This window comes from Fundulus heteroclitus, chromosome 13, assembly GCF_011125445.2.
Source record: "Fundulus heteroclitus isolate FHET01 chromosome 13, MU-UCD_Fhet_4.1, whole genome shotgun sequence".
NCBI lineage: Eukaryota > Metazoa > Chordata > Actinopteri > Cyprinodontiformes > Fundulidae > Fundulus > Fundulus heteroclitus.
Window position 1 is genome coordinate 28,993,818 of NC_046373.1, and position 24,716 is coordinate 29,018,533.

Consider the following 24,716-nt stretch of genomic DNA (forward strand, 5'->3'; position numbering starts at 1 on the left):
AGTATGAGGGATTGCAGCAAAGCCATGTACAATGCAGACGACTCTCCCTGTGGCTCTACGGTTCCCCAGGAGTGACTGCTGCTTGTCGGGACTTTGATGCAATCAACTGGTTTCCTTATATAGGACATTTTTGACCAATCTGTATAATCTGACCCAATCTGTATAATATGATTGAACTTGACTTTGTAAAGTGCCTTGAGATGACATGTTTCATGATTTGGCGCTATATAAATAAAATTGAATTGAATTGAATTGAATCTTGAAGAACAAGAAGAGAACAGAAGATAGGGGATTATATTCACTGTGACTTTAAGCAGCTCTCAGCACAGGGATTGACACAACAGCTCCGTCTGTGGCAAACATGCTTAGATTAAGGCTGTTTCCACACCAGAGGTGTTTAGTCATTTAGAACAAACTGGTTCATTTGCGTAAATGTGAACAAAGCAATTATATAAGGAGTGGACCAACATAACTTTACTGGGACCGATTGGAAGAGGTGCTCTTGGCACGGTTCCAGGAAAAAAAACTCTAGAAACATTTGTTTATGGGGTGAAGGTGATCCGACCTCAATCCGACACATCTGGCTTCTACTCGCTTGGACCTCGGCACCTTCTTGTACTTTTATTTAATTTGGGATCAATAATGTATTTTATTTACATTTGGTTCTCCCGTCTCAGACACATCTGTGAAATAAACACCCTGAACGTAGTAGTAGTAGTAGTAGTAGTATGTAGTGATAGGTTTTGGTTTGCTTGGAGATTTTCCTTGGTGAAAATAAGCAGAAGTGTGAAAACACCCTGAGAAACACTACAACCTACCCCACCTAACTTCGTGTAGAAGGCAATCTCGACAGTCTTAGCACTCATCAAAAATACTTTTCACTGCTATTTTCCATGTCTCTATGAGGTCCCCATGGTCTAGATATCACTAGTATGTTCTCATGATAATTCTGCAACATAAACCCACAATCATCACATGCCTTGGGCCCCTGGCCTGGCAACAAGTGTCTCACTCTGCACCAGGATGTTAGAACATGCTGCCAGATGCTGCTGCAGACAACCCCCATATCATGGAGATGATGCCATCAACATAATCAAAATCCATGACCATGCACGTTAGGTTTTGTGCATTCTGAAAACAATCGGACTCTTATACTGTTTCACGCATAAAGAGACCATTGTGCTCTAAATATATAGCAGAAGACCTCATAGGGACAATGCAGAGACTACAAGTGTCAGATACTAGCATAGCCTTAATCCAGTGTGGTGGGGACCTATAAAAATCACGCAGCTTCAGAGTTTTTCCCCTCACCTACTTTGAACAACTTTTTCCTTTTTTTTTTGCAGCTTCTGTATGCCGTCCCTCAGGTTTAAATGAATGGGTGCGGATGCAGCGTGCTATCTGTGGCATGCTGGGGGAGTTCTGATTTATTTCCACAGCTTGCCCAAACTGACGCACCGACAGTCCGGATTGTTCTGTGGCCATGATAAATGCCCGTTAACAGACAGTCCAAGCCTGTTAAATGTGCTAACTCTACATCCACACAGCGCCAGAGAGAAAATAAAACGGGCTAGAAAGGCAAACTGAGTCGGTTGCTCTAATCCATAGTCTCATTTCCACATTAAAGCTACCAGGCTGACGGGATGAGGCCGGCGATTTCAGCCAAAGTAGGACAAATGACCCTTTTATGCGTACTTCCATTAATGTGCCATAAATATATTCATAGTGCTTTGTTAAATAGTCTTGTGTTATGCTAATCATTTATGGAACAATGTGTAGAAATCATTATTCAGTTGCATAATAGCTTAATTGACTCGTTAAAAACAACTCTGAATTCCTGAAAGATAATCTGTAATGAATGGATGATTTTATTTAAGTGTCATGTACATATGTGCTCAGCCCACACAAGCTTATAAGACACTACAAAGACAAAAAGGAAGATGACCATATGTTCAACACCATTTCCAACAGTAATCTTTACATGTAATACCACCTTTGGAAAGACATATTTCCAGGCACTGCGCCACTCTACCTAGTAACGCACACGACACACATGCAACTATCTTTGTCTCCATCCACACACCGACTGAGGCAATCTGAGTCAGCGCTGCCTCTGTAAATCCCAACCAAAGGATTTGAAGATGGAGAGAGCCTTCCAAAAAGGCGCGAGTCCTCCTGCTATCTCGCTCTGGTTTCAACAGGAGACCTTTCAGATGGCTGATTGACTGAGCTTTGAGACGGTGCTGAAAAACAAGCAGATAAATCAGCCTCTGCCTACCTGGTGAACTTCATAGTGCCCATCTGTCAGATAAAAGGGCCACACAGCTGCTGCAAATTTAAACCTATCACTACTCGGATGGGAGTGATGAGATGAAGGGTTTGTATGTCTTTGGTTGTGTCATCATAGAAAAAGAAAAATGCAAACCTCTTCTGGGGACAGGTACACTAACAGGTTGGGATGGTGGAAAATACAGTTCCTTAACATTATCTTTAGTTTAAAACAAAAGAGGAAAAATTATTGCTACTGCTGCAAAAATGGCATAGAGTGAAAATCATTGCAGCTAAAATCTAATTAACACTTATATTTGTCTCTACAGTAATGCTGCATCCAGACCAAACTCCTTTTCAACGTTAAAAAGGCGTCCAACTTGGAAGCTTGTGCACATAAAAGTCCAAAGCGCTGTCTAGAGCCTCAACGCTCTGACAGCGTGTCTGACAAAGTGGCTCCTGTGGAGAGGAGCTACCCTGTTCTTTTCCTCTGCCGGACTCTTGGATTGATGAAATTGAGAGAGTGGCTTTATTACTGAATAATATAATATAATCTGTGCCGTGTCTGAATTCACAAATAATTCTCAGCCGTTTTGAGTTTGCACTGCATGAAAAGTGAGATTTTCGTCCCCGTAAACTACCGCAGATCTCCCTAATTTTCGTCAGTTAACGACAATTTGCAACCCGTGCTTGTCGCCGTTTTCAGTGCCACAAATTGTCGGAACCGGACTCTGACGTATGTGGAGAGCGATCAGCTGCACTAATGGCCCTAATTAGCATATGAATGCAGCGAACCCGCGCGGCTGGCCACGTCTGGCTTGAATAACCTACTCAGTATTGGCTGAAACCACTATTTTTAAATAAGTAAAATCGCTCCTGATTGGCAGCAAAACCACACGTGGCCAGGGCAGGCCAGAATGTTCTTACTCAGTATTGGCTGAAACCATTATTTTCAAACTAGTAAAATCACTCGTGATTGGTATATTATATATATATATATATATATATATATATATATATATATAGATATATATATATATATAGATCTATATATATATATATATCTATACTATATATATATATCTATATATATATATCTATATATATATATATATATATATATATAAAATGCTGTATATTCATGTTATCTTATGTAGGCTACTACACTATCATTAGGCTACCTTCAAGGACATGAATGAATTTATACAGGAAATTAACATTTGCCAGGAAGATGTTTATGCAAAGAAAGAGCTTTATTAAAAACACACCACACACACACAACTATATACAACGCGAGGATCTTCCCACACATGCGTATCCAAAAAACTACAACTCCGTGAACTGTCCGTGCGCCTCCTCGGGGTTGTAGGCAACTGCTGGCGGCGTTCTTTCCGAGGCAGGTCCGATGTGCAGACGCCTGCTGTGCGTGGCTTTGTACTTCGGCGTCGCCTCTAACCGGGACTGCAGCTTCACACAGAGTTCAGAGAGATCCGGCCTACGAAATGACGGCGGTACAATCCATCCAGAGACCCCGCCAACGACGCCATCTTCCTCGTCAGACATGAGGTCGACGGTGGCGGACATCCAGAGTTCCACTTCCTCATCAGCTAGCACGCTCTGCCTCGATTCCTGCAGCTGTAAAAAACAAAACAATGAATCAGTATTATGCGATGGGATGCACTGCGTATGGACACAACACATCTATCAATGCACCTGAAAAATAGTCACCAAATAAAGTCTTACCCTCTTTCTTCTCGCTCGACTCCGAGCTGAATTCTTGGCAGCTTCCGCCCGCATTGAGTTCTCTGGCTGCGTATATCTGAAGCTCCTGCGTACCGTCTCGTAATACGTCTTACAGGCGGCTGGAAAACAAATGAGAGTGGTATGAATAAAAACCAAACGCAAGTCACAGTAACATTAAAAACAAGGGAGAAACAGTAAAACAAGTCCCTTATGTTACTGTTTCACCGTTCCCCTTGACCTTGTTGATATCCTAACACTTACACACAATGTCGTCTTTATCAATATAGTGTAAATCGAGGCTTGCAGTTATTGCTCCGAGCAGATAGGAGGTAACTGCCTCATTATGAGGCGTGCTTAGTCTGTGAAAACAAAATGTACAGTTATGATCGGTATCTATCCGTATCTATTTCCTTTTATCGCAGAATGAAAGCATATTCTTTAAATCTTACCCTTGCGCCGGTTCATAGCGCCTGCAATTTGTCTCCGAGTTGTGAAGACGGCGTACTGTAAATCACAAAAAATACACCCTTAGCTTTGGGTTATGGCTAGGCTACTTTTAGCTTAGCTAGCAGTCAAATATATTCTTACCGCAAGCTTTTGTGCATCCGTCTTCTCTTCTTGGAGTTAGTCTCTCCAGCACAGTTCTTCGACTGCAGAGCCGCCATCTTGTCCTCTATGGACAGCAACCTGGAGTTTACCGAATTCTGCAGTTGAGTGAACCTCTCATTCATGTCGGCAGTATGTTGAGTAAGCTGACGAGACAGTCCACTGATAGCAATCAGCAGTTTCTTCTCGTCAGTCTGCGGACTGGCTGAAAGTTGTGGATCGCGTCCTAGAGGAGTTGAACGCGAGACGTTGTCCGGCATACCAGTAAAATCCAAACACAGTAAAGTCGTCGTCGTCTTCTTCTTCTTCTTCTTCTTCTTCTTCTTTTTCTTCTTCTTTAGGATTTAACGACAGCTTGCATCCATAGTTGTTGCATTACTGCCATCTATTGGATCCTAATATATATCCTTCAAATCCTTATGATCCCAGAATAAAAAAAAAAAACGAAAAATCTTTGTACATCCCTTTTCTATACTTAATAATGCAGATAATGAATCACTACAAATTATTATTTTATTTATATTTGTATCCTCCACCCATTCTAAAGCTAATAATATAGCACATAATTCTACCGCATATATACTAAAATAATTAGATGTTCTTTTTGAAATATTAATTTTTAATCCAGGAATCACTACAGCTACACTAGTTGCTTCATTTTTTGGATTTTTCGAACCATCAGTATAAATTTGCAAATAATCATTATATTTAATCTGTATTTGATTGTAAAATTCTTGGCAGATTTCTATTATATTTCTTGTCTTAATATTTAATAATGATCTATCTATATTAATATATTTCCATATCCATGTAGGTCTCAAAGCCCACAATACTGTTGGACTGAATTCTTTGTTATACACATTAAATGTTTTTGCTCTATCATCCCCAATCCATCCAAAACTATTAAATTGACCCTTTCGTCTTTCCCAACAACTTTCTAATACTTTCATAACTGGATGATCTTCATTATGTCCTTTTAAATTTATCCAGTAATTAACCATTATCTGTTGCCTTCTGATACATAATGGCATTTCTCCTGATTCTATTTGTAAAGCACATACTGGAGTTGATTTAACTGCCCCTAAACAAATTCTCAATGCTCTAGCTTGAATAACGTAAACATTTTTTAACCTACTTAGCCGCTGAACTATATACCACACTCCCATAATCTATTCTTGACCTAATTAGTGACACATACACATTTTTATGCGATTCAAAACTTGCACCCCATGTTAACCCTGCTTTCATTTGAGCGTTTTAATGGAATACTGGGAAAGTTTAATCACAACAATAGGACAATTGAAGTCCAGATTATGAGGCAATTTCAGCAGAGCCAACAGCTTCATATGCCATGGACATGTGAATATGGTGCAGAATTTGCCAGTATTTTAGGAAGACAAATGGTTGGGACTTTGTCATGCAATGACACAGCTGATATGCTTTATGTGAAGCACAGTGTTTTGGTGTCAGCAGAACGAAAGCCAATAGAAGTTTGGGGCTTGCAGGGAACAGACACGTCATACCCAGCATAATTTCTGCCAGTTGAGCGCATTGCTGGGAGATGTGTAGTTAATACATCCTCTGTGCATTTAAGTAAGACCAAAAAAAAGGTCACTGTAGTCATGCCACTATGCACAGTAGTTGAGCTCTAGGAGACTGTGATCTCTGCAGACCTCTCATTCTGATTCTAATGTTTGCATGGAATGCACATTTTACCTTGCTGATTCTGATTCACATTTTACCAACTGATTCTAATTAAAACAAATTTTTGAAATAAATTATTTTGTGTATTTTTTTTACATAACATTTGCCATTGCTAATGGCATACACAGTAATCTAGCATACTTTAATTAAATAAATCAATTCAAGGTAAAATGTAAGAGTCTATATTTAGGTTATATAGAGCCTGATCTATTTGTACCAGAGATTTTCTTACCTTTTAGAGAAATGTCACTTGGGGTAAAACTCCCCCTGCAACCCTGATTTACATTTGTTTAGCTCACAGCATTTTCATTAACATGTTAAAGCCTCCCCTAGAATTAGGAGGAGGGGGGTCTTGGGGGGACAACTCCCAAGGTAGGCCCACGTCAATTTCTGACAATTCACGGCAGTTTTCGGTGTTGCCTGCAAATTGCCGTGAACAGCCGTTAACCTGAACTTCCACGACAATCTACAGTGCCGCATAGTGACGAAAATCTCACTTTTCATGCAGTGTTGGTGACTTTCACCACCCACTGCAGGAGCTGCGTGCTGATGAGGGTCGATTTCAGCACTATTTACGTCTCACCCGAGCCCAGTTTGACAACCTGCTGATAGGCATTGGTGCCTGCATCTCCCGCAAGAACACCAAATACAGGCAACTCATTTCAGCTGAAGAGTATGTGTCCATCTCTCTCAGGTTAGTGGGCATCTTGATGTTAACATTTATCAGTGATCCGAAGTGAAAATATTTGCGTCCGCCATAGACTTTGCATGTAAACCTGATGCCCTTGATGCAACAGGCATTTTGTCTGAACGCAGCATAAGGGAGGAAGAAGTGATATAGCCCTGCCTACGCCTGCTGACCGGTTATGCATAGCAAATGGTGGAAGAGTGGCAGCGCTGCATTGTTCTAGGCTACAAAAAAAAAACGGGAAAAAAAAACTGTGCCCATATTCACAAAGAATCGTAAGACTAAAAGACTAGTAGCTCTTAGTGACGCCATTTTTAGAAAAATCTTAGATTCCCAGATTCTAAGATTTCTCTTGGAATTTTACCTCGGTAAGATCAAAGTTATTCACAATGCACCCGTTTCTGCCTGAAATTGCATACTGGACATAAATCACGTACAGTTTCACAGTTATAAAGTGTGAATGTAAACTTTTAGTATTTGTGTGAAGCTAAGGCATTAAAAGAATATTTTCAAGTGGAACCACTTTTTCAAATGTCACCATGTCTGCTCTATAGGTGATTAAACAAAGAAAAAAAATTCAGAGTGTCGCCTAAATGTCAAAATAAATACTGCAAAACTACATGAAAACCCCTAAAAATATAGGAGAAGCCTCAGACATTTTATATCCAAATCTTGACTATCACTGCAGCAAACAGGGACTGAATCAGCTGAAGCACATTTGTTTCACAAAAGGTTTTAGTAGGCAGTGTGCCAGGCAGACCTGTGATTCTGGCAAATTTTTGCCAAATGTTATTTTTACTTGATAAAATGGAAGCAGGTCAAATAAAAGTGCTGGTTTCCATTATAGGACTCATTCTGCACATGACAAAGCCTTTGCTAATAACATTTACCCTGTGTTTCAACAACATGTACCACTGAGCACAGCGTAATTCAATAAAATGAAGAGAAAACAAAACTTCCAGAGCTGCCAATTTTATTTCTCTGTATCACTATAGTGAAAGACAGAGAGGAAAAAACAGAGCTGCAGAAAGTAACTAATGTAATTAGTCACATGTGGTTGTGCTTGCAGCTGTGGGAAATTCCCTTAGGAAAGAACCTGTGTGCAAATCAGCAGTGACTGGAAGTTTTGTAAGCTCCTTTACACAGCGACATTACTTCACCAGGACACATGGGACAAAGAGGTGCTGTATCTCATCTAAAACGTAGGACTCTAGTTTTTAATGATACTGACCTTCGGAGTGGAGTTAAGCATGTCTGTGCAGCAAAGCATTTTTTGAGTCAGCAATGTTTGATAGTTAAATAGTCTTTATGTTTAAAGTGCTGTAAAACCACAAGTATTTCTGAAAAAAAAAATTATACACCTGAAGGTCCCTTGTTATTCATGTCATGCAAACATCAGCTAGACTAAAATAAACGAAAAATTATATCTATACATACTGTCTATAGACATTGAATCAAGTTATGAAATAAAGTTCTGATTTATTTAATGAGTCTTGCAACTATTTGTGTAGCAACGACCTAACAATGTCTAGGGTAGATGCCCTTACTAAAGTACATACATGCAAATGTTTCTTTTTAAGATTAATTTTATCAAAATGTATCTTCAGTAAAGGTTTTGTTTCTGAACCTATGTTAATGAAGAAAAATACTGTTGTTAAAAAAAGGGTTAAAATGTATGTTAAAATGAGAAAATCAAGCATGTTTTCAACTTCTTTTGTTTATTTATTTCTAAACAGAAACTAAAAATTTGCTTTAACCTATGCAATTTATTTCTCGCAAGGAATGAGCCTGTTTTAATACCATTTATTGTTTCATCAGCAGAATTGTAAAAAAAAAAATCTAAAAAAGGATAATCATGTTCACAGTTTGTGGAGCTGTTTTTGACTTAATTCAGGAGTAGAAGTAATTAAAAACAGAAAACTGGACATAAACCATAGCAGTTTCTTTCTGTTCATTTCCTTAGTGGTGGAGGATGGGGTGTCAGGTAGGTTTGCACTACTTTTAAGCTCACTCGCTGTGCTTTTACTTTGATCAAATTACCAGAGCAGCAAAACCATAATGAGCTATTTGTTCAAAGGAAGCAATAAATTGCTTGTTAAATTTTTATTCTGTCCATACACGAAAGTTCTGAGAAATTCTGCTGATGTAGTAATGACCACAACTTCCGTATAAACCTGGACGCCTTGCTGCACGGGTTTGGAACACATCCCATCCCAGTGTTTTAATTCATCCTCACCATATCTATAACGGATAATGGAGGTGCGCCGCTGTTGGCGGATGTTCCCCCTCCCCAGCAGCCTGGTGGTAGACTGGACCGGCTCTGTAAGCGAGTCGGGCTTTAGAAAGGCTTTCTATCATCTCCCACAGGCGCTATCACTGCAGTGCAGATAACAGCAGAAGTGATGTGCCCACAGATGTGACATATCACCAGCTACAGGTGCAGTCAAAACACTCCTCTGTCATCTCAGCCATGCATGCATTCATTCAGATCCTCTCTGTCTCTCTCAGGTCAGCGCTCCCAATCATCATCACCGTAACAGGACTTCAGCGTTAGGCGGTCTGGGCTGTTCTGGCAGCATCATTTGTCAGTCCTGCTGTACTCGTGGCAACTGAGCATCTGACAAAAGCTTAAAGGCAGATTATTCTGTGGTGTCCCTCATCTGCATTGAGAAAACCGCTGCCTGTGACTGCTCCAAATGACCATCTGTTTGTTTGTGTGTGTGTGTGTGTGTGTGTGTGTGTGTGTGTGTGTGTGTGTGTGTGTGTGTGTGTGTGTGTGTGTGTGTGTGTGTGTGTGTGTGTGTGTGTGTGTGTGTGTGTGTACCACCAACGCTTGATGTAAAGTGAGGTCCTCGTTTATTTTACTGGGGCTAGAGGTCACGTTTAGGACTAAGGTGTCAATTTGCTGCAGATTAGTGGTAGGGTTAGGCCATAGATAGGTTTGAAAATGAATGGAAGTCAAGGCAAGGTCCTCAGTAAATATTTAAAACAGAACAGAAGAGGGATACGATGTGTGAGTTGCTTCAGAAGTGCTGTCTTATTAAATTATCTCTCTGCTTTTTACAGCGAGCGCCCCCATCCCCCACCCCTCTCTTTCCATCGCTCTCCCAGGCTAAACATTTGTCTTTCCATTCATGGCTGAATTTGTATTCCATTGAAATGTGTCCCTGGGTAAGTGAGTGGGAGCAAAGTCCACATTTAAGCTGACTGTTTTCAGCTTCATCGCTTAGGTACAGCAATAAAAAAAAAAGCCTGTGCAAGAACCTGTGCAAGAACAAACAACAAGAGCCTTTTTTTACTCTTGTTTTCTTAGAAAACATGTAGAACCTCTTAATGTCCATCCGTGATCCATACTGTGCTGTGCAAAGCATTTGCCCCCTTGCAGATTTCCTCATACTTTTCAACACTTAAGTTTGCAAATCAGGCAAAGATAAGCGGATGATTTTATCATTTAGGGACGGAAAGCTCTCCAAAGCAACGGGGCTCTATGTGGAAAAGTAAATACCCGTTTGTTAAATTAATTATCCAAGATTAAATATTCGTTCACTTCAACTTCAAACCCAGGCCTGGTTAGTGCCTGACCTGCAGGATCAACAAATCCTTTAAAATAGACCCTGTCTGACAGCAGGCAGTCGGCTAAAAGATCTCAAAAAGCAACACATAGTTATTGACATCTATCAGTCTGGAAAGTGTTACAATGCCTTCCCTGGAACGGCCAGCCTTAATAAGTTACTCCAAAAGAGCATCATCAAATTCTCCAAATGTCACAAAAGAATCCAGAACAACATCTAAAGCGCTGCAGGTCAAAGAAAGAAACTGGGCAAAACTGGGGTAAAAACTGGATAAACTGACCTGGAACCCTCTTGTTTCATATTGTTTCAAACCATGAGTTGTTGTTGTTTTTCTCTTTGCTTAAAATTTTTAAACTAATCTCATCTGAACAGCTTGATGGCAAAGGAATAAATTGCATCCTTTCTTAAGAGTTACATTTTCTGTGTTGTAAGTTAGTTTACCTTTCTGTAACAAGAAGCCCCTTTTTACACCCCCTCCCTCCCCCATTTAATGTCAGACAGAGAGCGCTTCCTGTGCAAAGCAGCCCTCATGCCCTGCTTTAGCACAACGGGGGTCACACCTACAGGGAACTACGTGTTGATTGGTCAGGTGACTGTTTATCTAGCAACACTCCATTAAGCTGACATAGCGACTCCTATCACGAGGTACATCAGTTCACCTTTAATCAACCTGACAGCTGGGGAGCCTCGATCAATGGGTTCTTTACACGCTAGGTAGGAAAACAAGGCAACCGATACCACCTGTTCTAAATGCTACATTAGAACTTCATGTATGAGCAACGGAGCCAAATAATTACTGGGAAGAAGTTTTGTTTCTGGAGATAGACAGAATTAGGTTTGAACTGAACTGAGAGAATTGCCTGAGAGAAATCTGAGATATAAACATCTTAATTTCAGAGTGCTCCATGTTGGAGCTCCCAATCAAGCGTCTTCAAGTACCTGACACGTCCCTCTGACACTTTTTGGTTGTGCTCAAAAATTTTGACAGATAATTAAACCACTCAGCCAGCATTGTTCTGAAAAAAAAAGTTGAAAATTTCCAAAGCAGCTTTGTCCACATTCAAGCCGTCTTTCATTTTGCACAGAACTGTGAAATTAGCAATGATTGTGTTGTTGTTTAACGGACTGGTACATTCCTAAGGAATTTAGGGGAAACAGACTGTTAGAACTGAAATTTAAATGATTCAAATACTCTTGACATCAATCTCAAACCATCAGACGACCCTGTTTCAGTAGATTTCATCATAAAAGGTCACAAGGATTTTTATGATGTAGACTTGCTGTGACTGGAATAAAACAAAAGCAAGACATTTAACAAGACTCTGCAGAACTTTAGCTTTGGCTGAGTCCGCCCCATCAAGTAAATAAATGAGCATAATAAAGTGGGGAATAATATATGCATCCTGAACAGGAGACTCTGCTGTTTTTCCTTTTTCATCTGAATCGCTTTTTCCAGGAGGAAATGATAATACAGCAAACAACTTTGATGTTTTTTAAAAAAGAGTTTGCTGCACAAGTTTTAATTTAACATGTTCTTTTCTTGATCTGAATAGAATATTTTTATACATTCAGCCTTAAACATGTGCAAACAATTCTCTAAATATTTCAAAAAGTGATGCTAAGAGTTCTACCTTAGGTCTTAACCTGACAAGGCATTTTAACCTCCCCTTTAACAGTAATGCATGACTTCAGCTGATTCTTTTTCTATGTTAGGATTAAAAGGATGATTCATATGCATAAATCTACTCTACACAGAACTGAAGATCTAAGATCTAAAATAACAGAATAATAAGGTGGGTGAAGACCAAAACAGTTTCGCCTGACAAGAACCGGAAACAGTGGTCCAGACTGTTATACATTACCCCTGGTTGTGTCATCAAAGAAAGAAGCTCCTGCTCCAAAATCGACTTTTTTTTTTTTTTATCCAGATGTGTCAAAGGGTTGATCTTTTTTTTTCACAATGACAAGAAGTATGCCAGGATAAGTGAAGGTGATTTTTATGCAAGGGGTTCCAGCTTCCTGCTGATGGACTGTTTCCCTGCCAGTGGTACTGGTGCATTGCACAAGGTGAGTGGAATAACTCTGGACGGGGACTACCTACACATTATTTAGGTTCACTTGCAATCAGTGGCTTGATAGTTAATTCTTGGACACAACTGAATATTCCAAAAGAACCAGAATCTCAAGCATCCATCAAAACTAGAAAATCTGAGCACTTTGCTTAAAAGCCAGAAACATTCCTGGGAACCAATCAAATTAAAGAAACATCTATTCAGAATTATTGCGCACACTTGTCGATGGCGAAAAACGTTGTGGTGAAGTTCGAACTTGGTAAGGGATTTTTTTACCGCAAATTAACGAGGGTTATGGGAGTATGTAAACATTTGAGCCTGGATGTGTCATTCAGATTCTGTGTAGAAAGTTAGAAGGTATAGTTGAAGTTGTGTTTATCCTGTACTTGTTCAAACTGGAATAAGAACAGTTAAAAGAAACCATAAAAGCTCAAAATTACTGATGAACTTGTGTTGAGTTCCGAACAGAAATGTGTAAAATTTCCCAAATAGTCAGCATCCAGTAGGATAAAAATTATTAAAAAAATACTTCCTTTATTAATTTGTAGTTCTGCACAGAATTGCAAAATGCATGATCTTATTTTATTACCTCCTCACTGACGTGAGTGTAGGGCGGATACCTCTAAGGTACCTTTTTTTTTTTACTAATGGCCTCTTCTCCTCAGATTTTGCAATAATAATGAGCTTGTAAACAAACACAAAGGCATAAAACACGCAGTGGCACTTTCCATGTTCCCAAAAAGTGGAAGCTGTGGGATTAATTATTCATATGGGTTTCTACGGCGACAAATCACAAGGCACCAAGTTTCTCATGCTGCATAATTGGCTGATCCCAGACAGATATCAGAGCATCTTTCTTTTAAATCCACCCTGAGGCACAACATGTCTGAATGGGAAAGCAGTCATGCTTTTAACTCAAATACTTTGCTTCAACAAAGTTTGTTGCAACCATATATTTAATTAGACTCTTATTTAATAGTTACATTTTTCTTTGGTTTTACATTTTAAGCATTTTCATTGATTTGATTGATGCTTGTTATTCAACCAGTGGCTCTCCTCTAGAATGCTTAAACAATAAGGAAAGGTTTACATGTTTAATTGTCATGTTAAAGGCCTGACAGAGTCTCTGTGTTTGTCTGAGTGGGTTTTACGACAAGGTCAACCAATGAATGACAGCCTTGATAAATGAAAGGGCCGCACCAGGTTAGCTGACACCCATGAAAAAGGTCCTCTTTTGTAAGACCAGTGTCTTTATTCTGGCAAAGTCTTTCATGTCCTTTCTTCCATGCTTCAGGAAACACATTATTTGTGTGGTATACAAAAAAAAAAACAAACTTTTTTGACGAATAAACTGTCTATTTTGAGTTTGTGTTTTTTTTCCTTCAGTCAGGAGTTTAGTGACAATGGGGGCTTGTCCGGGATTCTTCTTTATGTTTGATGACTAAGAGTTGTGTGCCGTTAGGACTGAGATCCGTTTTGAAAAATGCACTTGATGTTTGGGTGTAGCTGCTCATTCTCCCAGAGCTAAACACTTGGTTGGTAAAGTATTATGTGATTATGTCAAATAGTGATGTCACTGAGTGAGCAAAGACTAGCCTGGACAACAAACTGCCTGTTTTAATAGTTTAAGCACTATTATGTCTTCTGTTATAAAGTTATGAAAAAAAAATAAACTGAGGAATAAAAAGGTGTAAAAATTAAAATAGCAAATAAGAAAGTCAAATGCTTAATAATACTTAGTAACATGTACATGTTGATAACTAAGGTAAGTTTAAAGTGCAATAAAATAAACTGCATTTCAGAAATCTTAAATGACAGTCTACATTAGTGTGATCATGCCCTGCTTAACTCAACCAAAAATTACATTCTGGACCCTAAAGTATCTGTTGTCATTGACAAAAGTTGTTACAGAACAGTCGTACAGTATGTATATAAACATACAACATATACAGCTGCAGTCTTTGATCCAACAAACATTTTTTCCAACTGGAGAAGTTTAATGAGGTGTTAGGCTATAAAAAAGCTAGCCTGTTCTACTCAATGTGCCTCAATGTAACTGTGTGCAGAAAATCATCTTCATAATCGTAGCGTTTGTCTTTGAACACTGTAGAATTCACAGACTGGTGTTTCAGCTCTTCTCTGTGCAGCTCTCCACAACTACAACAGCTGTCTGAGTACAGTGTGCAGAGCAGAGCATATCGCAGAAACAGGAAGTTTAAGCAACCAATATGGTTGGTATATATATATATATATATATATATATATATATATATATATATATATATATATATATATATATATATATATATATATAAAAAAAAAGATGGAGAGTTTCATTGAGGCAATCTGGAAAAAAAATGTATAGACAAACTTAAAGAGTAGATTTGTAACATCCAGATCCGTGGAAAAGATATAAAATCAGATAAACTATATAGAAATTTCTAGAAAGTAAATTAAATTGGTCTACAGGAGCTCTGTCAGATTAACTCACACAATGCAACAACAGTGTTAAAAGCATCCAATTGCACGAACGACTTCTCACAAGAGGGAAATGATTGAACTGTACCCATAATGGAGTTTGCGATGGTCTTGGCAACATTGATAAAGGCATCCTAATGGGCTGAAGCAAATTAATGGGATAGCAATCAACAATTCCCCACAACTCAAAGCACAGCTCCTTTTACAGACCAAAAATAAAGACCTCAGGCAACAGCTGCTGCAAATCCCTGCACTCAGCGAGAACCGATCACAAAGAACAGCATCACAAATAAAACAGACAGAGGAAAGCTAAATGGAGGTTGGTAAAGTTGCTGTGTTTTATTCTTTTGAGCTTTTAGCCTCAGGTCGGCCACATGCCATGTTAGATTTAGAGATGCTGCAACCTTATGGGACATCTCTGAGTTAAGACAGGAGTCATTCTTCTGGAGTAAACTGTGGTAATACAACTGCTAAAGACTGTTTAAAATATCAACTTTGTAATCCTTTAGTCAATTTTAAGACCCAGTTTTAAGTGTCTGCTCTACCATGTGCAAAGTTTAATTGCCTCTGCTATTAATATGAATTTAAATCTAAAACACATAACTGTTGACCTTTCACGACTGGAGCAATCCAAATGAGGTTTTTATATTACAGTTCTAGTATTGGTAGGTCTAAACCTTACCCAGTGATCTGGAAATCAGCCATAAATGTCTGACAGGTGCATCTCTAGGTAACAGCCAGAGTGTTCTGCCATCTCTATTTCTGCCTTATCCCGTTTCTATCATTTGCACACGTGATCCGATCAGTCCACAGATTGCTTCTTTTTCTTTTTTGCTAAAGCGGGGCAGCCCCGGGTGATAAATCCAAATGCTGGCAGTGACCAGGGAGAGGACGGCGATCTCGAAAAACAAACACCCGCAATAAATCAAAAGTGATTTTGGATGATGATCACAGATGGTGCGACCAAAGAGGGCTCCTACAATTTCTCTGAGTCCTCCGTGATTCACACATTCCCCAAGCTGCTGTCTACACTTCTCCAAAATAGCCCGGAGCCAATTATAAATGCAGATAAAAACATGGCCAGAGACGATGGTGGCGGGGCTGCTAATTGACAGGTGAAGAAGTGGACGCAGAGCAGTTGCTCTCGTTTCACTGGAAGCGCGTGCAATTCTGACGTGCTGAGCATAAGACTGGAGAGTTAATGTCTCCTGATAACCTGAAAGGCACATTTCTGAGAAACTTACCCCACTGCAGAGGCGCGAGCTGCATGTGCTCCAGGACCAGCTGGTTGAGGGCTCCCTCCACACTGGCCTCTCCGCGTCGCTGCAGAGATGGGTGGCTTTCGTTAAGGGCAACAGCATGTAAAGCTATCTGTGCTCGTTAGCCGCTATTAAATATAGGAATCAACGCTCTACACTTATTGAATTCGTTTTCACACCCCACATTATGTTTGACAGAAATGTATAACAAGGTATAACTGGGACAAACCTGCAAAAACTGGCTTTTGTACACAGAACGTTCTAAATTCACAGCTAAAAATATGCCGGCTAGTCATTACATGTAAACAACAGTGCCTTGAAAAAGTATTGACACCTCCAGGATGTTTTACTAGCAAACTTTTATGTATTTTCTTTAAATGGTCAGCCAACATGACGTACGGCATAATTGTGAAGTGGAATCTAAAAAGGATGCATGGTCTTCCAAACTGTGTGGCGAGCTTTCCCCAGATAAAATCTAGCGGCTTCAGTTGCCTTTAATTAGTGGACAACAACAATCCGCGTTTTCCTACTTTGTTAGTATAAACCCCGCTGTTCTGTGAAGGCCTCAGAGGTGTGCTGCAGAACATCAAAGAACAAAAAGCAACATGAGGGCTGAGGACCAAAACAGACAGGTCAGGGAGAAAGTTAAAGGAAAGTTTATATATTTAGGGTATAAAACCAACTTCCTCCTCTTACAGAGCTCTGTTCAATACATTTGAAATTGCAACGAGTGCTACACAACGGCGAACCTAAGAAGACTCGGCAACCCACCTAAACTGAATAGTAACTCTGGAGGGGCTGCAGCGATCCACGGCTCACGGAGGACCACCTGTCGGTAAGACAACTAGTTCTTTTAAATGTGCACTGCACAAGCTAGGCCTTTGGGTAGATGAGACCGGAATTAAACTTTCTGACCAAAATGCTAAATCCTGTGTGGAAAGGGGAAAACAATCTGCGCATCATGTTTAACCCACAACCCCCACAGTATGGGGAAACATGGCAGCTCCATATTTTAGGTATAGTTTTCTTTAGCAGGGGCAGGAAAGCTGATCAGAGTTAAAGGAAGTTCAAAGGGGGCTAAATCCAGAGCAACCCTGGAAGAAAACCTGTTAATGGCCCTGACCATGGAGCTGGCGCAGCAGTGGAACGGTTCTGATCCACTAATATTTGTGTGTTAAAATATCCAGACATAAATCCTTCAAGATTCTGTGGCAAGACTTGGAAAATCACCTCCGTAGGCAGTCTCCTAAAAATATAACTACTGTCTGGCCAGGCCGGCAAAGGTCAGAGACACACCACAAAAGGCTGCAACTTAAATGCAGAGGTTCTAAAATGCATACCTGAGGAACACAAGGCCGCTGGTCAGACATTTTCCATGAAATGTTTACACGACCAGGCATGATCTTCCATTAACTTCACAAATATAAATCAGTTTGTGTTGGTCTATCCCCAAAATATGACTATGCTGTTCTGAAGTGACAGAATGTGAACAAATTCAAGGGGAGTGAAAACTATTTGCAAGGCACTGTAATAAATTAAAACTCCTAATATGAAGCATCATCATAAAATCTATAGTAAAATGTATAGAGCACTTTTGTATTGTCTGCAATTACTTGGACTTGGGTTTTCAAACGCTTCGTCTTTTGTGCAAACGGATATGTCTTTCTTTGCAGGGATTCCCCCGAATAGCTTCGGGTGTGTTTTGGTTTGTAGGCCGTATTTTTCTTTTTCACCTTGCCAGTTACTAACAGATGAATAACCCAGGGGCACCGAGAGTAGTGAGAGGCTAATACAAAAATAAAACATAAGCCTAAAAGAGGACCATCGAGATTTCTATGAATCCCGAGAAAGACCTTGATTTGAATCATGAAAGACCTTAAATTTTCTGAAATGCTGACTTAATCAATTGGACTATGAACCACAACCATGCCTAGAGCAATTTGATCGCCGAATATCATGCCTTTTACAAAAATCAATGCCCCCTTCTGCCTCACACTTTGCCATACTGTGGGAAATGACTGCATTTGGTGCTTTGACAGCCATCTAAGCAAACAGTTTAAGTCATTCGCATTTTACAGCACAGCGCCTTACATTTACTTATAGAAACCACTGGAGATGTCAATAAATCAATATATTAACCAAATGCAATAAACGTTTGTATTAAAATGTGGTATTTAACACAGTGGATTCATGTGAATGTCAACATCACAGAGGGAGCAAGCTGCAATAAACACACTGCTAAACTGATCGCTGGGAAGGCTATCAGCGCATGAATACTGCATCAAAACAAATACGGCTGTCAGCGAGCAATTACCCAGATAATGTGTGATGATAAGGACAGCGCTGATCATTTACACAGCTGACATTTGCAATAATAGGTTAGGCATGAAGGACCTGGAGCTCCAAAGCCGTGTCTATTAACCTTTGAGGGGAGAGTACAATGCGCGCCGTGAGGAAAGGACGGCAGGACCAGAGGAGACGTCGACAAGCAGACGGGACTGCAGTGAAAGGTTCGTCGTCTTTGGGATTGCTTCCAAAACCCAAAGGGCAGATCACATGTTACCATTTGCACCTGCAGCTGAGCTCAGTGAGCATTTTGGAGTTTTGACCGGTGACATTATGAACATTTAACACTTTTTCAGTGGGATAGACTGAGCTGTGGTAGTCTGATTTACACACCAGTGAAGGTTGGTGTTTTGTCCAGAATGAGTGCTCAGGAAGCACAGATATGCTAACTCAAGCTGTAAAGTACTACACGTCCAGGCATGTCTGCAGTTAATTCAGGCGGTGAGGGAGCGAGAGACAGGGATGACCGATAACAGGAAGGCTGGATGAACCACAGCAATGTTCTGCTAAGGAACACGCTGGATTTGCCTCAGAGATACCTCAGAGTCTAAGGTAGGTTAAATGTCATGGAGGCAGCGCCTTCTAGGGCAGCAGCTGTTGGCACCTGTCTAAACATGTTTGGACAGCCTATACTTAAATGTAATTTCCCCCCCTGGGGTACTACTAATAAAGGTATTCAAATTCAAATTCAAATACACACATGTTCTGCTATTTCTGTAAAAAACACACAAAAGAGTCAATGAATGAAGCAATGGATGACTGAACCTTGAAAGTTCAGAGATCAGAATCTAATTTAAGATTTAGCATAGAAGAACTAGGCCCAGATAATACTTTTAAACTCATGTGTTTGAAAGAGGCAACCTTTAAGCAGGTGTGAAACATGCTTTTCATCAAGTCCACATTTCTGCATTATTTTTCTCCGGTCTTTTGTAATCGTATCTTGTCTCTAATCTTAAATGTGCTGTTTTCATTAGTTGTAAGCAGAAAAATGGTATAATTAAGAGAAAGGCTTGAAAACATCAGCAAGTGTGTAAATAATCCATTTTGTGTTTTACTTAGTAAATGAAGTTAAACAAATCAACTTCTAATATTCTAATTTATTAAAGTCTCTGTATTTAGGACTTTTTTTTTTTTTTTTACTTTTAAGGCTTCAGAGAAACCCCGTGGATTTTATGTGTTTAGCTGTTTGACAATAGAGCAGCATAACATCTGTCTCTCAGTATGCAGATCGTTTTTTTTTTTGTCTACTTTGGGCCGACACAACACAATTAGGTTTTCAGATCATTAGTTGTGCTACAACCAAGGGTTCTGGCTCCTACAAACAGAGAGCGGTAGAAGTGCAAAGACGGTTTAACGGGCAGGAAGATCTTGACATCTAAGTTTAGAAATAAAACAAATAGACTGAGCCGTAGGGGTACAGCTGAGCACGGTGCCTCGGAGGTTATCCGCAGACTCAGCAACGAGTCCAAACGCTCCAGAGGTGTTCACTGAGGTCAGCCGTACGTGCCGCTGCTTCCGGCTGGCCGCGGTATTTTAGACAAACTGCAGGTATTACTCTGGCTGTGACAGTTTTACAGGGAGGTTCAACAATAACTAACTGGGAAGCAGATCTTTAGCACCAGCTTAGGTCAGCTGGTGAGAGAGGAATTTAACATCCACGCTGGGACCTCCACAGGGAGAGCATTCCCACAAATTTTCTCCCTTGTAGTTTTTTTTTTTTTTTAACACCAGGAGAGAACGGCACATGGCGAGCCTCTTTGCTCCGAACAACTCCAGACTGGAAATAATCGCCGTAACAGCAGTAATATGGTGTTGGCGAGCTCATAAATTAAAGATTCAAGTAGATTTTACTTTGCTCAGGGCCAAGCGAGTTCTTTCGAGTGCGATACGTGGCGTAATCAAATCTCTCATTTGTCTTGTTTTTCATGTTATGAAGTAAAAGCTGGCCTGAAGCCGGATTTACATTACGCCGTTTCAATGACTCCAGACAGCCGGGTTGCCCTTCCACACAGACGAACGTCTGCACGTTTAGCAAATTTCAGCATCAGAACTGGAGTTGATGGTACTCTAACGTGTGTGGTGCTGGTCCACTCATGTCCATCTGGAAGCTCAGACATGAAAGTGAAATGCTTCATCATTTATGGGAAAAAAGGAAATTGTGTGTCTGCAAGTGTAGAAAGACCACATAACTATCTGTAGGTCTGTTTCCACAGTTAACTAAGACATAATCTACTGAAACCGTTGCTATCTATCAGAGGGATATTGACAGATCTTTTTCGATCCAAGAGGATGTTGAGTGTAGAATCTAGTCATGTGAATGAGGGGGGTGATTCAATGAGGAGGGCTAGATGTACTTGCAGAGAATGACACAAGTTCAATCACCAAAGCAATGAGCAGCGCATAGGACGCATTAAGAAGAGAGCAGAGGAGGCACTGATGCTAGATGTTAAGTCCTTGGCAATAAGCAAAACTGATTAGACTGAGTCGAGATGTTTGGAATCAAAGCTAGAAAGACAAAGTTGAGATTGTTGGACATGTCTAAAGTAGGAACACTGAATTTGTTGGAGAAAGGATGACATGTGGAGCTTTCAAGAAATGGAAAAGGAAGAAGACCACAGAGAAGTTTTACGGATGTAGGGAAAAAAAGGGTTCGCATTGGGTCTCCTTCCAGTAGGATGTGTCCAGCAAAGCAAAGAGGAAGATGTCTGGGAGGGTTCTTGATCAGATGCTCAATGGACCTCTTTTGATGAAGTAGAGGCGCTGCTCTACTCAGACAAGGCCTCTCTCTTTCCATCCTACTACCATACTACCATTACTCATGAGCAAGACATTTGCTCATGAGTCCCTGGATCCCTCCCTCCCTTCTCTGGAGGGAGGGATCCAGCTTTTTGTGGTTGACGACCATGGCTTGACTGCGGCCGCTTAGAAACCAGCTAAGATGAGGCAGTATGGATGAATCCTGCAACACACTCAGACCAGTCACCACAGCTGCTGTAGCAGAGGGGAGTCAGACATGTTCACTCTGTCTGAATAAGTCAATATTATTGTTCTGACATTGGTCGCAACTAGGGCTGCACCATTAATCGCATTTGCAATTTAATCGCAATTAAAAAAAAGGTCTACATAACAATCGATGGATGAGACACGTCCTTTAGGTGTCGGTAATAATTTAATTGAATCGTTTTATTGTGAAATTACGTTTCAGTGCAGCCCATCAAGAGAAAGACATACATGGGAGAATCTCATTTTATTATTTGTTTTAGAGTGTATATAATCATAATGTTCGTACCAGAAACGTTCAGGAATCTCACCATAGCATTAGTACCAGTCAAACTGTTTAATACATAGACTTGTTTGTTGGTTGCTCTTTACGTTCAACAAGGATTGATGTCCAACTCAACAAGCTATTCTTTTGAATAAGAATATTCTGGTTGGTAAAAACTGTTACATTTCCTGTTTTAAATAGTGCTTGTTTACAAACATCTTTACCTCTAAGCCATTTTTGTTTCTTGTGGTCAATGCAGAGAAAAGTCAAAAATTAAATTGCAATTATGGTTGAAATATATCGAAAGTTTGATTTTTGGCAAAATCATACAGCCCTAGTTGCAACACTAAACTAAAACAACTTGGTGGTTCTGCAAAGAAAGTAAAACCTTCAGAGATTTCATCCCCTGTCTTTAGAAACACTTTTTTTCAGGTTGTGGAAGTAGAATTTCATCAAGAGGGAAAAAATAAATAAATAACGAATGCACCAAGCTGGCAATACAGAGTCAGTCTTAAGCCAGAGCGTGGTTGGCAGGGTGCTAAGAAGGTAATTGAAACATATGGACTTAATGAAGATTTATGGAAGTAAAACAGATTTTATGAAGCAGATGGTTTTTATACGTTTCTACCCATATTTTTTGTTTGTCAGAGAACAGATACAGAAAAATAAATACCCCTCTGATAAAACTCAACTTCATTTCTGTAAAGGAGCATCTGATGAGGACACTTTCAAAATATAAAGAAACAGGTTATGCTTTTAAAGGGACAGTGAGTAACTAATTTGGCTTTTAATTAGCAAAAATCAAGTATTGCTTTTATAAATAGATATTCTGGCCAAGTCTAATATCATCACATCAAAAATTAAAGCGTTCTCATAACTTCGAATTAGTAGTTTATAAATCCATAGGTACAGGTGCACCCACTGGTGAAATGTTGCGTCGCTATTTCTGATTTCAGTAGCATCCATACTCTTTGCTCAGCGAAAGGGACGCATTAGAAACATGGCAATGTAGTCCAGCGACTTCTCTGTCCTCCCGGCAGAGACGGCTAGTTTGTTCATCTTCTATCCCTCCTAGGGAGTATGTGAAAGGGAGGCGGAGGGAGGGATAGACAGTTTCACTGTCTGTAGTGCGCAGCGACACCGGGTCTCTTTACTGGTGTTTATCGTCGCTTATGTGAGACCCCAAATAAGCGACTGCACGTTACTAGTAGTCACACTTTTGATACTCTGCAGCTTCCGTAGAGGTTATTACGCGCTTAACGGGTGAGGTTCTTTGTAATTAATTTAGCCCACCACTAGATGGCGTGCCAGTGTGAAGATATTACACACTGGGGCTCTGAGATGAGATAAATTAATTTATTGTCTACAGGAGCTCTGCCAGAGTTAAAAAAAATTATATATAAATATATATATTACACAGTGGGGCTTTATAGGACCAATAAGTGAAATGTCATTATTTTAGATAGAAAGAACTAAAAAATAGGTATGTGAAGAACTAAAGGTATTTTTTTTAGATGGTCTATGGCATGACGTCACACACCGCATTTCTCCATGTTGTTCTCCAGTCTCTTGTTTACAGTTGAACCGGCTGCACATGCATGTACGTGCATGTGAACCTAAAATGCCACGGTCAGAGTAGAGCAGCGCTGGAGCAACATGGCGGAGAGCACCTCCACCAGATCAAAATGTCCTCCTGGTAACAGCATTAGAAAGTTATGAGCTACTTACTTCTCAAGTTGAAATGTTCGTCTGAAAGGTGATGCTGTTTTGCTGTGTTTTTGTCTTTTACACATATGCGCACAGAAGAAAACGCGTGAAAAGGGAAAGGAGAAGCTCATCACACATCTTGTTTTGGTCTACAGACAGTACTCAAGCACCACCTAGTGGTGAAATATTGCTTATTTCTCCTTTCAATAAGGATTTTTAAAAACCATTTATGGGGCCAAATTAAAAGTCTAAATCAAACTATAATTTAGCTTTAAAAGGACCAGATCATTAGTAGGCTTGGGTCCGCTTAGGAAAATCTCAATAAAACCAGTTCAAGAGCTGGAGAAGCTGGGGAGATGACAGCTTGAGCGTCGTTCTTCATCCAAAAAAGAACATGGCCCAGTCTTTTTTGGATGGACAGACACAATTAGATGTTTGGAGACCTGCTACAAAGGTACTATATGAACCTAAGATTATCCAACATTTAATCGATAAAATACAACAAAACAGTTTTGGTCCCTGGAAACACAAAATGAAAAAAATTGGAGTGTTTCCTAACTTTTCCTAGCTGCTGTCTGAAATAGCTCAGATTTATCAGATTTAAGGCAAGAGTTAGTCAAAGGTTCATCATTTTGCTGTACCAAAACAGACTTGGAACTTGTGGAGTGGATAAAAGCCTTTAACCTGTTCAGAGAGAACCCTCGAGGCTGAATCATTTGCTGTGAACGTGTTTAAGGCTGAGCAAAAAACGCAGACAATTAAAACTCTTCTGAAATCCTGGTTGTTTCTAAGCATGTGCCACGTGCTTAGAAACATTGATTAAAAATAATTACATTTACATCACAATAAACACCCAAAAAAAAAAACAGTAAAAATTTCAAGTCTGAAGCAGAAAACCTTTGGACATTTGGTTTTCCATCTGTCAGTTCAGGCAAACGGGATCCCTGCTGACCAGAAGGCTTCTAGTCAGACGACACAGATGTGCTGTGTCACTGCACTAAATAATGT

At 39.9% G+C, this 24,716-nt stretch overlaps 1 protein-coding gene and 1 long non-coding RNA gene across 6 annotated transcripts in view; both read right to left on the reverse strand.

Moving 5' to 3' along the window:
• The window catches only part of trappc9 (trafficking protein particle complex 9), a 270,154-nt gene that overhangs the window by 67,774 nt on the left and 177,664 nt on the right, over positions 1-24,716 (reverse strand). For all 4 annotated transcript variants that reach the window (XM_021322125.2, XM_021322124.2, XM_036145568.1 and 1 more), the window contains one exon: positions 16,376-16,466. In XM_021322125.2, coding sequence (XP_021177800.2) covers positions 16,376-16,466 — 91 coding nt within the window. The remainder of the gene's footprint in view (positions 1-16,375; positions 16,467-24,716) is intronic.
• Positions 3,797-5,094, reverse strand: LOC118565334. 2 transcript variants are annotated; one of them, XR_004932315.1, is made up of 5 exons: positions 4,600-5,094; positions 4,461-4,515; positions 4,273-4,370; positions 4,012-4,130; positions 3,797-3,903 (listed from the first exon to the last, which is right to left on the reverse strand). It is a non-coding gene; the product is annotated as an uncharacterized LOC118565334 (long non-coding RNA). The 2 variants fall into 2 exon arrangements; XR_004932314.1 differs by having other exon boundaries at positions 4,461-5,087.